The sequence below is a fragment of the Antrostomus carolinensis genome, unplaced genomic scaffold (genome assembly GCF_000700745.2).
Source record: "Antrostomus carolinensis isolate BGI_N321 unplaced genomic scaffold, ASM70074v2 scaffold11740, whole genome shotgun sequence".
Classification (NCBI taxonomy): domain Eukaryota; kingdom Metazoa; phylum Chordata; class Aves; order Caprimulgiformes; family Caprimulgidae; genus Antrostomus; species Antrostomus carolinensis.
Genome location: NW_010287805.1, coordinates 15,991 through 31,349, shown reverse-complemented (window position 1 = coordinate 31,349; position 15,359 = coordinate 15,991). Strand labels below are relative to the sequence as shown.

General features: G+C 39.4%; 1 protein-coding gene across 1 annotated transcript in view; it reads right to left on the bottom strand.

The window, feature by feature from the left end:
- Positions 1 to 15,359, bottom strand: part of DOCK8 (dedicator of cytokinesis 8) — a gene marked incomplete at both ends in the record, with an annotated part of 42,079 nt that overhangs the window by 13,804 nt on the left and 12,916 nt on the right. The window contains 8 exons of the mRNA XM_010164307.1: positions 913 to 1,088; positions 2,864 to 3,028; positions 3,995 to 4,229; positions 5,315 to 5,410; positions 6,156 to 6,257; positions 7,733 to 7,871; positions 8,543 to 8,613; positions 10,299 to 10,416. Of these exons, the coding sequence (XP_010162609.1) occupies positions 913 to 1,088; positions 2,864 to 3,028; positions 3,995 to 4,229; positions 5,315 to 5,410; positions 6,156 to 6,257; positions 7,733 to 7,871; positions 8,543 to 8,613; positions 10,299 to 10,416 (1,102 nt within the window). The remainder of the gene's footprint in view (positions 1 to 912; positions 1,089 to 2,863; positions 3,029 to 3,994; positions 4,230 to 5,314; positions 5,411 to 6,155; positions 6,258 to 7,732; positions 7,872 to 8,542; positions 8,614 to 10,298; positions 10,417 to 15,359) is intronic.

Sequence of the window (15,359 nt, the reverse complement as noted above, 5' to 3'; positions counted from 1 at the left end):
GAGAACTCCAGATTTTGGTTTCCCCAGAGAGCGGAGCACAGCCATCCTCATAAAGCTCTGAGATGAGCCTGGAATGCTGAAGACCCGCAAATACCAACTGCCATCAAGGAAGAAAAATCCTGCTTCTTGGCTGTCATCATCCTTTCTATCCTGCAGGTTGCTGGTGGCACACGTAGTTGTGGATGAGAAAGACAGAGAAAGTTTGTGTGTCACCCCGTGGTTGAATTAAGTATTTGGAAAGACCCAGTTACAAAATATGCACATGGCATCTCTGCTATAGCCAATATAAAATCATGGGGCTGCTGTCATATAATTGCCTCCTTTTTTTTTCATTCTAACAGGAAACTACTTAGCACCAAACAGGCTCTGTGATTTAAAAAAAACCCCACAAAATAACAAACAAACAAAAAAACCCAAAGAAACAAACAAACAGAAGAAGAAAAATATTTAAAGGAGAAAGAATAAATTATCAGTGCATTTTAGGAAACCTATTTCCCTTCCAAGGACTCTTTCAGCCCTTTCACAAAGTGAACCTGATCCCAGTGTATTCAATAGTAGTCTTTTCTCACACTAGCTCTGTGCAACCTGGGCAATCTACATCACCAGGTGTGAACAGAACCTAAACATCAGGAAGAACAGGAGAGTGAGGCACATCAAAAAAGCAAATCTTCCTGTGACGTGTCTAAGCCTCAAACAAGAGACAGAATTCTTACCTCTTGCTCTCTTCACTGATAAGAGACACCAGAATTTAGCAACGGGATTTAATGTGTGCCTATGCCAAATCAGATAAACAGCAAATGCTTCTGATGCTACATACATTGCATTTACAAGAAGCAAACCCTCAAGGAACAAATCTAGATTATTAGGCTTTGGCCCATGCAATTCTCCAGATATGTGACTTTGTTCTCTTACCTTGGATGACATTATGTTTTTGACCTCCTCATCAGTAGCAGTTTGTGTAACAGCGATGTCAGGATTGCTGCAGCTTATCACTCGGCTCTGCAGGAGTTTACTGCCAACAGACACTGCGGAAGTGCGTCCAAAGGTGTAATAACGAGACTCTGTTGAAATGGCACTGCTGCCTGCACCTGCCCATAGGGAGATGTTTGAACTAAGACTAAAGGACATATATACGAGACAAACATGAGATTCAAGCCAGCTGTGCTCAGTGCTGTTATGGCATCAGCATTTTGGACACATAAACCTCCTGAACATCTCACCACCAACTGCTTTGTTAACAAATTACATAGGCATGGAATGACAAGGTGCAGATGTTTTCTGAGTCAACAGCTCTCAGGGCGATTGCACAAGCAGTAACAAAAGATTAACAGGGCTCCCTGAGCAGCAACACTATTACAACAGCTTTTCTTCTTCTTCCCATCAGCTCTTTTCAATTTGCTGTAGATTAAGATTCACAGGCCTAAACACAAAATACCACCTTCAACACATAACATTTAACACCATGTTCAAGGTATCCAAGAAAGCAGGAAGCACTGCCAGCAGAATTTCACTACATAATTACCTGGTTTTCAGCTTCCTCATGGACCTTATTTTTGGAGGATAAAGAATCTCTAAGTGCAGGCAAGCTCAGAGATCTTAGCACATCCTAACATCAGTCTAAAAGTCCCTCAAAGGGAATTTAAATGAATATTTGAAAGAGAAAAGGGCCTATATTTCTTTAGCTCCCACAGCACAGCTGCTTAGTGGTAAGTCATTTAATACATGTCAATTAATCAAATGAATCCTATAGGCTTTAGGACTATGGACTGCAGCAGAATAACAGAATGGTTGAGGTTGGAAGGGACCTGTGGAGCTTACCTGGTCCAACCCTCCTGCTCAAGCAGGGCCACCTAGAGTCTGTTGCCCAGGACCATATCCAGATGGCATTCTAACATCTCCAAGTTGAGACACTCCACTATCTCTTTGGGCAATCTGTGCCAGTGCTCAGTCACCCTCACAGGAAAAAAATGTTTTCTGATGTTCAGAGGCAAACTCCCGTGTTTCAGTTTGTGCCCATTGCCTCTAGTCCTATCATTGGGCATCACTGGAGACAGCTTGGCTCTGTCTTCTCTGCCTTCAGGTCTCTGTATACGTTGAAGATCCTTCCTGAGCCTTCTCTTCTCCAGGTTGAACAGTTCCAGCTCTCTCAGCCTTTCTTCTTTGGAGAGATGCTCCAGCCCCTTCATTCCCTTCCTTGCCCTTTGCTGATGTCTCTCCAGCATGTCCATGTCTCTTTTGTACTTAGGAGCCCAGAACTGGACATAGTACTGCAGACACGGCCTCACCAGTGCCGAGCAAAGGAGAAGGATCACCTCCCTTTATTTGCTGGCCAACACACAGGATTTCATCCTTTGATGACATCCCTAATGTGATGAAGAAATTGGCAGAGCTTGGCACTATGCCACTTGTCAGTAAGTTAGTTTGCATGGAAAGCAGTTTACTGATGTAAAGGCCAGTAAGGAACTGGCATCTTAAAGGCCATTTTAATTTCTGGAGGAGATTCCTATGGAAAAAGCCTCAGTTTAGGAGATGTCTCTCACTTTCATCTTCATGAAGCTACAGTGTTGCATATAGCTGTGGAGTCCTCACACCTTAACCCTGCATCTCAAATGACTGAGAGATAGAGATTATGGGCGGCAAGTCCATGCTGTTCTTTGCAGTCGTGAGATCCCTGACCTTCCTCCAAGAATAATGATCTATCTATCTGAACAGTGCTTTGCTTAAATGGTTTGCAGTCTGAGTCTGAGAAGTTGTGTTTGCTATTTTATAGGCCTGTTCCCTAAATCCTCCTCTCAGAAGCACCATGCTGAATAGCATGTATCAAGTAAAAAGAATACTTTTGCAACCCTTACACCAATATTACCTGGTTTGACTACTTCCCTTTGAGGGTCTGGCAGACGAAATACATAGTAGACATAAGATGCCAAGAGGCAGTTCCTCCCATGTTGGTCTTTGCTCAGGTCTTTGCTGTTGTGGAGACTATTCACTATTGCAACCACAGATTCAAAGGCAAACTGTGAGAAATTGGCTGTGAAACAAAGACAAGAATTAGCCTCAGCGCTGAGGAGTATAATATAATACAGTTGAGGGCATTTGTTATACCAACAAAAAACAAATCCTACATGCTTTAATTCAGTCCTTAACAAATTCAGAGCTCTCAACAGCAATTGCTATATGTGACCAGACCCAAAGTCTACATAGGCCAATAACTACTGCTTCAGTAGACCCATTAACTTTCAACCCAATCACTGCTACTGCATCACTTGGTGCTACAAAAAAGCAGACCATATGTGTTAATTACCATTTCTAGCAGCCTTTGTCCATTTCCTATAAATACCTACTTGAAGAATTCTAAGACTCTTTTTTCTTCAACTGACAGAGAAATACAAGCTGGCAGGCTTTTCCACAGATATAGTGGATGACAAGTGTTGATTATGAAAATGAGATAGGAAATAAACTATGCCACTGTCTCCAAGTATGCCTTCCCTCCAGAGTTAACATACACGATAGGCAACTGGCAGCCTCAGTAACAGAAAAATATGTGTGCATTACTATAACCTCTCTGGTTTTGTATTCGCTCAATTCTGTGTAAAGATATTCGGCCAGAGAAGATGATGCAGTCAGCAATGTCAGCAATGATGTCAGCAATGTCAGCAATGTCAGCTGTAGGATAAGTGGTTCTGCCGGTGTTTTCCTTGCAAAACAACTGAATTCCAGAAAAAGTTAAACCACAACTCACTTTCTGACCTTTATTTCCAGATAAGTAAACTACTATGATTTAACATGAGTCTTATATGTAGGGGGGAAAGAAGGAAGGAACTCAGTTAAATCTGATTAAATTGTTCAGTGAAATTGTGTTTTGAAATGCATAACTCTTTCTGAAGTGGACTGCCCCAAACACTAAATTGGAGTCTGGATATTTAGCAACCATTTCCCTCACATTTCTAGGTTGTTTGCACTAACAAACACTCCAAGGCCATGCACCAGTAAATACCTGTTTGGCCAGCTATGACCATGGGCTGTACAGCCAGCTGGAAAAGTTTATCTAGTACCAAATGTAAAAACAAGACAAGAGGTTCAAGGCGTGAAGAATTCAAACAGATAATGCTGAGTTTCAATTCATGTTCCAGTGTAGCCTCTGTAATCTTCTGGTCCATCAGTCTAATGGGGAACGTCACTTGACTTTCTAGAGAATGGCACAGAGTAAAGAACTTCTCCAGGTGATTGTCCTGCAAATACAGTGTAGTCACAGTTAACAAAGTTGATACAGTTCAGGCTGCTGCTAGCTAAGCAAAGCCTGATTGTACCACCTGATGGGATGAGAGAAAATACGTTCACCCTTCTGGGTTGTAGTGATGGCTAGTCCTAGAAATCAATTTTTAAAGCAGCTGTCACAGCATTTTGTTTGTTCCTTTTTATCTGGTTCAGATTCAGGCTCTGGTTAGATCCAATTAAAAGCAGGATAGTTAAAGCCCTCACTGAAGTGACTGCTTCATTTCACAAAAATACTGATCCCTCTCTCTGATAATACTCCATCACATCATAGGTATATAGTCCCTCTGCCACCCACACGTAAGTTCCAGCTACATACAAGTTATGTGCCTTGTAAGCATGCCCTACTTGTATTTAAAAAGCATACTGCAACAAGGTGATGGAGCTGCTTCAGACACAGGGCTTCCAGTTGTTGGGACATAGCTAGAACAGGATGATGGGTAGGAGACACTGTAAAGCCGTGGAAACAAAATAAAGCTGCTCTGCCTCAGACCAGTATCCCAATAAGATGGACAAATTTCCAATTTCCTATCACATTTAAATAACCATAATTGTAAAGTTCTCATTCAGCGCTAAGCTTGTGTCCCCTCACCACATGGCATTGACAGTGAGCTGCCTAAAGCATTCTGGCAGTATAACTGTCCCTACTGGTGGGGAGGTACTATGTCTCTGCAGATGTGGACACGTCTGAAATGGCCTTGCAGAATAGAAGGTGCAGTCTGCAGAAACTGGCACTGTGCCCTGCTAGTGTCTTTCAAATACAGCCTAAGCAGACCCCTGCTGAGCTGAGAGGACATCAGGCTCCGTATTGCTCGATGTGACTAGCTGCTCAGAATACTCTTTTGTTCACTTTTCCCAATAGATTTCATTTCATCAAAGGATTTCATTCACTGAGGATATCACGTTATTTCCATAGCTCTTAGTTGTTTTTAAATCTGCACGGGCTTAAACATCTCCATTTCATAAACCTCCTAAGTCAGTCTGGATATTTGAACGCTCTTTGAAATGGAAGTACAGCTGTGTGTTGCTTCTGATGCATTACCTGAGTGTGAACAGATGAAACAGCTTGCACTTCAACATTGAAAACACCCTTGTGTCCTTCAACCCATTTAATAGGTGGTGTCTGAGATGGAACTTTCTGTGGTGGGAAAAAAATATTGGAATCATCATCTTCCTTCTAACGATCGAGCAGAAAGTCTGTTTACATGGGAGTCTATAGGGTATTCGTGCTATTCACTTCATTTTAGATATCTGAATTCAGTGCCATATAGAGGACCACAGCTAGACATCTTCTTACTCTCATAGATGAGATGGAGAGAAGTTGATGCATTGAACAGCGATGTCTGGAGCACTTCAGCTGGATGCCTAGCACAGACAGTGTGAATATACATCTTCTGATGGAGATTTTTAAGGTTAGACATTCCCAGCTAAAGCACTGCCAAAGGCACTCCATGGTGATGCAGTGCAGTTTTCACCCTCTGGACAGTTTTCTACTTGCCATATTTACTCAGAGGGCACAGTTTTCTGCTCCAGTAACAGCATCTGATTCCATTTCTCCTCCCTTTCCCACACAGCCACAAACAGATGAACAAATCATCCTGTGGTAGCAAATTATTGACTTGATACCCTCTAAATAAACATATCCTTGATTAGACAATTTACAAGGATTTGCTTGGATAATTAACTTTAAAAAACACAATATAACAACACAAAATAATAACACCAGTGGCAATAATAACAACATTTTTCTCCAGAGCTTTCCCTTTTTAAAGTATGAAAAAGAAGGCATTGTCTACAAGAAGACAGCAATATTAGTTGGTAAAACACTTGTGCTGTTCTTCTAGATTAGGAAAATATTATCTCTTCATAGTTATCTTTGTTACCTCAGGAGAGTGAATTGAATAGTGTAATGGCAGCTTATCCAATGCAACAGGAAGACAATAATGTCCAGTCTGAAGACGATCATTTAATAGAATCGGCAGCCACTGAAACAAATGAAGAGAAAACACAGCAATATTCATGACTCTATATGATCAGGGCTATTTATCTAATTTGTCATGTAAAGTCAACAAAACAACAAATGAGATATTGACCCAAGCTTCTCTGCTTTTACCGATTCAACAGTAATTTCTCTACATTTTAAACTCACTGATAGCTACTGTAGGAAAATGTACAAGACTTTTACAAACCATCCCCTTTGAAGGAAACAGAAAGCTTTTAATGTGTGACATATACTTTTCTGATATACTTCTTCCTATCATAAGGATCTAGTAGAGTCCATGTTTTTAGTTAAAAAATTACATATCTTCTACAGATTGATCCTTAGCTTTGATGCAAATCAACAGAGTCAGAGTTTTGCTAAGGATAAATTGCACATCTTGGTAGTGGTCACCATGAGGATTAAGGCCAGAGAGACTCACCATAACTCTGTACTAATATCTGGACACATTTAATTTTTCTCCTATTCAAGTCTGAAAGAGAATGTGCATTTGAGTATCACAGGGTAGAAATGTTTTGGATTCATGTCAACAGAAGCTTGAAAATTAGGTCCTCACCTCTTGCTCCTGAACTACAAACTAATTTACTTTTTACCAATCCTACTGACATGGTGGGACCTGCATCTGTCCATAAAAGAAAGTCCATTTGAAAGAGTTTTCAGTACTGGGATCAAAACCAAATATGAACTTCACAGCAGGAACACATGGAAAGCACTTGCCTGGCCCTAAAGCTCCATTGCTGACCATAGTGCTAGGAAGGTTTCAAATCTTAAGTATTATCATCATCTATGCTTTCCTGTTATTTTAAAATCTCTCCAGTTAAAAATATTGATTGATAAAGAAAAAGGTCAAAGAGACTTTGCTACAGTATGTCTTTCTTAAGCTAAAACATGCTAGTCTCAACAAGAAGATAATGAATGCAAGAGAATTAAGTTTTATCTTCTAAATTCTTTCTGTTTTTTAATTTTGATGTGGGTAAAAGACACTTTAGAACATAACTTATATGCTAGATAGAACCTAATTGGAAATACTATATTAATTCTACCTCATGTATGAACATGTTAGATAACAGTAAATAATTGTAATTCCATGTGTTTTAGGGTTTTTTTGCAATATATAGAATCTAACAGAATTAGGTAATATGCTATAAAGCAGTACTGTTGCAAATACTTAGGCGCATACTTAACCTCAGTTGTATCATGTGAATTCATCAACTTCAAAGACACTTAAAAACGTAAAATTATAGGACAATCATGTAACAGCACAGCTGCATCTGGTTTCTGTGAATTGACATTAAGACCTTCTACTGGTTTTGATGTATTACTACAACCAGAAAGGGAATATATGACAAAACGCTTGCCAAGCAAAGAGTCTGTTTGCATATAAGGTAAAAACATATATGTGTGTATATATATATATATACATATACACACACGCACACTTACATATCACATAGAACTTACTGAATACCCGAGGAGGGTTTCCACAGATGCTCCTTGCTTTGGCTGGCAGCTGATATGATAGAATGTGAACAATAGATGATGTTTCTCTGTGAGTTTTGCTGGCAGCTTAATTTTCACTTCTTCATAAAAGTCAGGGGACCTGTTTAAAAAAAATGACAAGTACATTTCAAATGTAAATATGAGACTGAGCGGTAGGCAAATTTGACAGTAGGCTTTTAGATGCTGTGGTTCTAAAAACTGTATAAATCCTGAAAACAGCTTCAGAGCCTGGTTAAACAAAGTACATATATATGCAGCTATATTTATGAACTATCTACAGCTTTGAATCAGGAAGAGCATAGATGGCATCAGCTGCAATATTTCAGTTTTCACCCACCTCTATACTTTCAAAAATATTCAATTTTAATTTTGGGTTCCAGTATATTTATTGTGTAAATCCTAAATCCCAAAACCACATTAATGAGAATGAGAACGTCCCTTCAGCTCTTTTGGATCCGTGAATTCATCAAAGTAAAAGTTGTTACAAAGTTGTGCTGCTGCTTCCTGCTCCTGCTCCTTAATCTTTGGATTAGGAACATTCTTAACTAACCTCTGAAAAGCTCCAAACAAGAAAAGCAATGTTTGCTTATGCAGTGGTTACTTATGGACATGCATGTAGCAATCCAAATCAGATATGACAAATCTGCACAAAATGTCAATGTTTAAAATGGATTTGTACTAGCATTCCTTGATTAACTGTGTGGGCTAAGAATTATGTAAAGAGGTCATGACTAATACTTTTCAAGTCACACAAATAGTAATAATACTTACTTATTATGATATGTGACAGCTGTGTATATTTCTTGCACAAATTCTGCACCTGAAGATTTCCCAAAAATTACCTACATTAAGAAGAAAAGAAACTAACAGTAGTCAGGTCTAAAGCATTTAGCTGTCATCATCTTGTTTAAAGTCTAAGATAGCATCTAACGGCTGAAAATGACTCTGATTTTGTCTTAGCACATTGACACAAATGTCTTATTACCAAGCATCTTACCCACACACCACTCAGGGTAAAACACCAGGAAAATGGAGCAGAGCTAATTTCTGGAGATACTGCCTACCTCACATCACATTCTCCAGTCATGCACTAAAAAGTTAGGAATTGCAGGAACAAAGTTATGGTAAGCCTCTTACACATTGTCACATTGCCTTTAACTAAATGCTGAAAAGTTAAATTAAAATTATTTTTAGAAGTTTGTTTTTCAGTTGTAGTCTGCTTATTTAGGGTGAGATCCACCTCACCTTACCTTAGAGGTCCAAAGTTCCTTTACAATCAATGAGGAGAAATAGGCATTTTTTGTGCTTGATTTGCTTCCCTCATTTCAGACACAGCCTCATGGTGAGGTCTTGGAATCCAGTAACTTCAAAGGGAGCCCTGGGAGATGAGCTTAGGCAAGGATATCTGTACAGCACAAGCCCATATGTATTGAGATAAAGCACTCTTACAGTGGAGAGGGACTTCAGATGAACTGTCTCTGCCTAAGCATTTGTCAAAACCTAATTGTAATATGGTCAGAGTTTAAGGAAACCAACAACGCAGTATTGTGTAAAAGATGGTGTTACATTCACATGGCACACCTTCAGCTCTGGAAGAAATGTGGCTTGGGGAAATACTGTGCTAATGCTGTGATTTCAGTTCCAGAGCTCAAGTGGAGTAAGGCTGTGAAGTACACCCTGTGCAGTATGAGCACACTGATAAAGGCTAGTCAGGTGTCAGTACTTGTTTTATTCCATATTGTCATATTTCAGTTCCTTAAAGTAGTATTTCCACTCATTCCCACCCCCTCCCCCAATGCATAAAATCACAAAAGATTTTATCCCAATATGTTTCTTAAATAGCCAATTACACTGTCTAAAAACTTCCCAAAAAATTCAGGCTGAAGTAGATGTCTGCATTAGAAACACTTCAAACTGAATATCTGAAGCTTGGCAAAGCTGAAGAGAGGATCTTATGATGAGAAATGTTGGATAACCTGAACTGCTCTGCTAGTAGTGCACATGTACGTCCCAATACACAGTGTGTTTCAAACACGAACAAGTACCTACACTGCATGATTATGCACCCATTCAGATTCAGGCAATGAATATCCCAACTTCTACCTTCCAGTGTTACACCTGAGTATTTGTTTACACATACTGCGTACAGGGGACTTACTTACTCTGAAAGACAGACTACATCATTCTTAAAAGGTCTCTGAAGCTCTGTGAATTTTGCCAGAAGAGTTTCTAACATAGCATTGATTTAATATGATGTCACTCTCTGAAAATAAGGTAGGAAGACTTAGATAGGAGGGAGTAATGTGCTTCCGTTCCACTTGAGTGCCAAGTCTTTCCTGTTGTGAGTAAGGACTACAGCCCTGCTTTCTGATGAGAATGACAAGCTTCACAAGCTCTCTGATGTTAGCCTTCCTAAGGCCTCACTAGAAAGTGTGGCCATGGGGAGCAAACGACGAATGATCTCTTCAGAGGTTCCTCAGGAATGCATGTAACCAAAAGTCTGATAAGAAATTTCAGCATTCATTACCGGCATTGCACAGGATGGGTCTTCGCCACACATAAACTGGATTTTGATGGTAATGTTTCTTGCAGAAGCCAGTCGGTTAGCAAAATTCAGCCTCTGAGGGTAAACATAGAGGAGATTTCTGGAAGACAGAAAAGGAAGAATAAAATGGGTAAATGGCAAGCGTTTGTGTTTCAAAATGAAGTGCACAAACCAGCATTTTTCTGACTCCTCTCCCTGTCCTTCAATTCCAGCTTTGCCAGAACTCCATTTCAAAAGTTCACAAGGAAAAAGTAAGTTGCTGTGACGCACAGAACATCCTGTGTTAAAGACTGCTTATATATTAAGCTATGTCTTTGTGAAAGCAGTCTTCCTATCTCTCCTTTCTTTTGGAAATATGTAATTCCCAGTTACATCTTTGCTTGATGTAATGAAAAGCAGGAAGCTCTCAAGAGAGCAGCTCCCTTCTCAGCTGTGAAGAATCAGATTTTGGGAAGGGTAAGGAATCATTCAGAGGTGATAAAAACAAGTACACCAGCAAACAAAAACAACAATTGAAGTTCATATATTTCTAGCTTATAGCAACAAACTGTCATATATTTCTAGATTATGCAAATCAAAAAGCAGTATCAATGAACCTGAGTAATACAAACAAGAAATTTCAAACTGTAATTCTAGAAATGGACATTTTTAATAATTAATATGAAAATGCTTTAAAATACAGGATACTTTGCTGTTCACTAGGTTCTGTATATGGGCAGATCACTAAACTTAAAAAGCAGCTTTAATTTCTGTGTGAAATTTGGCAGCATAGATGGTCTTCCAAGCTGAAATCCCAACAATTCTGGTAGAAGAGTCAAAATGCTAATACAAAGCTTTTTCTCCAATGAAATCTATGGCAAGTCTGAGATTTCAGCTAGACCTGGATTGCACACATTCTGGCATCACAATTATGTTTATTTAATTTCTCATTTTCCCAGTCTGGTATAGGTTTCTCACTGTTTGTCCTCTGAGTGTAAGGAATAAGACTAGTGTCAGTGGAAGCATGTTGCTTTCATCAGAAATGATGAGAACTACACATGGGCTTTCATGCTTTTTTGTTGTTTGTGACAGTCAGAAACTACATAAAAAGTCACCCTATCCTTGTCACAGATATCTCCTCAGCCCATTGTCAGCAGCAAATGTAGAGCAGCTTCGGAGAATTTTGTCATTAAATCAGACAGTTCATCTTCCATTTGTTGTATTCCAAGACCTGGAAAACCACGGTTGATTCTCCTTATTGCCATGTGTCACAATGTGACAATACTCTTCAACTACACAGTCTGAGCTACGTTGCTAACCAACACGCACTACATGGGCCATGACATACCTCAGAAAACAAACTAGCATGCAACTTGCCTTTCCCTTTGTTTAGAACAGTACTCCTGCCTGACACACTAATGCACTTTCTTCCTTACCTTCTTAAATGCAATTTCTGCTCTGCCAAATTCTCTCCAACATGATATTAGGAAAAGCTAAGTGAAAGAGAGAAATATATTGGTAACCTCCCTTGAATTATGCTTGGGGGAATAACATATTAAATGAAGGATATTATCCATATTACATCTGCCAGAGATGAAGAAATACAAGAAGGGGAGGCTGCATATATCCAGTCATTGCTTCATTAATCTGCAGCCCAGCAGATGTCACAAATCCATATAATGTCCTGAGCACTGGATTTTACATTTAAATGTGACTTGAGATGAAAGACATGTAAAATCACAAACAGAGAGCTCTCTGCTGACTACACAACCAAGGAAGCATTATTCCAGCAAGTACTGTACTGAAGAGCTAAAGCTTGTGCCATTTATGCTCAAGCAGTTTTAGGGATCTTGCTTACATGTGTATTAAACCCATCAGCACTGAGGAAGAACAGAGGCAAATGCTGACTCTGGATATCCTACAAAGATGAAAGTGTTGACTGATTTTTTTTAAAAGCAGGAAGGTGGGGAGATGATCAAAAGAGGTTCTTTCACACAAGCATGAATCGTAGACCTACTGCTGACCACTGTGTAAGCGCTACTGCCCGCGAGCATCCGTACCCTCCAAAAGGCTGAAAGAAAGCAACGATAAGGAGCATTTCCACATGACAATTAGCAGGGGTGTCAGGGCAGCACGTTCTGCTGTCTTTTATATAACAGGACAGCTAGCATGCCTGCAAGGATGTGGTGAGCTCCAGGAGGCATTGTGCCTCCCCTGAGGTTCTGTGCTGAGCAGAAGTATTTAAACAGTATGTCACAGCAATTACTTTTGGTCAATGTGATTAAACTTCTCCACCCAATCTCCCTACTGAAAGCGCAGGGCTCTACCTCCAGACACAGTCAGATGTGCTTACAAGAAGCAAAACAGCTATTCAGGAGTCAGTATGGGTCTACCAAAGCCATGGCAGAGCACACAGCTTCACAAAGACCAGGGTCCCACAGGACAGCAGAGTCCTGGGTGAGGCACGGATCCAGACAGCTTCTCTGGGTTGGAGACTGACTCAGCAGAGGGACAGTAAGATAAGAGGCTATTTCTGAATCAGTTACATGCTGGGATAACTAAGGGTCCACCTAGCCTGACACAGGCCACTATGCAGCAATTCTCATTTGAATTTGCTGACCTTCCTACTCCCTCATGGGACTTAGCAGTGGTGATCTGATCACTTCTCAAGTCCAAAGCAATGCAGACCTATCTACCAAAATAAAATCTATGCAGAATTTCAAGTCTGTGACACTTCTCATTGAATATTCCTGTTTGAAATTATTGGTTGTGCATATGTGTGACACAATAAAATCCTTCTCCTTGCTAAATTACACACTGTGAGGTGTCTACAAGTGCATCTCAAACTTCTAATGAATATTAGGCATGTTCATTAACGACTGTGACAAGAGCGCTACAAATACCAAAAGCCAATATATGTGCAAACAGTTACTACTGATACAAACCACAAATGCTCTATACGTGAATAGCGACGGATGGGTTAACATTGCCATTTAAGACTTATGGTACTGGAAACAAAAACTGATACAGCCATTAGTTATAATTTTCAATCTTTGTTGACTCCTTTACACTTTTGTTGGGGTGGGCAGGGAATGTTCAGAAAAAATGGTTGAAAATCATAATGCAAATCACAAACATTTCACTGAATATGGAAACCTGTTCTAGTCAGTGGCTGACTAGAATAAATGGCACAATGACAGAGCGTCAACATGTCACATTCAAGAGGATGTGGATGTGTTATACATTCTGTATCTTAGTACGGATAATTTGGATAATAGTTTGAATGATTCTGCTCATGTTGCTAAAATTAGGAATAATCTAAAGAGTCAGTGGTTAGATCCTCATTAAATTTAGGCTAAGAGTGATTGTAACTTTATGCTGTCCATTAGAATTGGTGTGAAAACCTTAGTAAGTTTTGTATTAAAGTTTTGGTCAACACACAAAAAAAATGTTGCCAGAGGAACTAAGTGGAAGGCTGACTCAAAACATCAGATTTCTGCAGACTCAAATCACAAAATTATGACAAGAAAATAGGTATTTCTAAATTTAAATGTGACCTAGAGCTCAGAGTCAAGTCGGATTGAAATTTTAATAGACTTCTTTCCAGGAATCAGTTATTCATTATACATCATTTAACTGACCTCCCATTATTTCAAATATAAAATATTGCAAACAAGTAATCAGTGACATAATGTGTATGAAAACCAAGACCAAAGGCAAATAACAGATTTTGAGAATCATAAAAATCACTAACAAAATAATTTCTTACCTATCATATTGATTTTTCTGGTGTGCAAATGTAGGGAACTTTTTGAGCCATGATTGCCTGATTTAAATCACCTTTTTCAGAAGTTACTCTTAAAACAGTTTTAAACTTTTCAAACATGAAAATCAAAGGGAATATACCACCTTCTGAGGTCTCTGTCTTCCATGCTTTGCAGTCCTCTACCAAATTAAACCCACTGTTCCATTCATAAAACCCTCACTTCCTCTACTGGTTCAAGTATTATTAAATCATGAGTGGCAGTGTTATTGAGGTATATAAAATGAGTGGATATCCACCAGGTGTCAACTATTGCAATGTCAAGACACTGTAATAACAAGATGGTAGGTCACACGCAAGGCATTGCCCAGCTGCCTGAATGAAGCATGAAAAACTGAAAAAAGGAAGATAGTAACTATACCACAGAGCTCTATTATACATCCATTTGCCATGCTAGGCCCTGTGATTACTCCAGCTGCGTAAATAGAGGTAAAGTTCTATCCCACAATTCTCATTGATCCCAAATAATCAAAGAGTGAAATTTCTGACATACCAGAATTTTACACATAATAGTGGACCTATTTTAAATATGTCAATATATCTGAGAATTGTGATGAGATAATTTTGTCCTGATATATTAATTAACAAATGACACAGTGAAGGAGCGCTAGTAAATACAATAGCATACCATGTATTCCCAAAATACTGGTAACATGCCCCCCCCGAAGTTACATATGTTACATAATGTGAGGCAATATTTGATGATTTATCATTTAATCACTATGCACTTCTAAAATTTCAGCTGTAATGCTTAAAAACTTTAATGAATGACATACAATCCATCGGTATGTAAGATCTATGCAGCTAGAAGTCAAGAGGTGGACCTTGGGTTTGTTTTAATTGTCTCACTAATGCAGTTACACACACCCCCATCCTGACCTGGGGGGCTGGCAGCTGTACTGACAAACTGCACTGCTCTTGGGTGATGCCTTTTCTCTAATCTATACACCTTGAAGTATCCATTTATCAAGCAAGAGGGAAAAAAAGTCCAGTGAGAAAACTGATGTCCCCCCTCTCTACGTGCCCTGCAGACCTAAACTAAAGAAGTCACCTGTTCTTACCAAAAGGAAAGCCACCTACTACTACCAGTAATCCAGCACTATTAACAATTCTTAGATGAAGTTACTGGAGTATTTCCATCCCAGTGAGAAGCAGTCATATGGTTCGAAGCAGACAGAAGAGTGTCCTGAGGTTAGCAAAAAGATCTGCAGGCTTGGAAATTAAGGTTTTGGTTCTAAGAA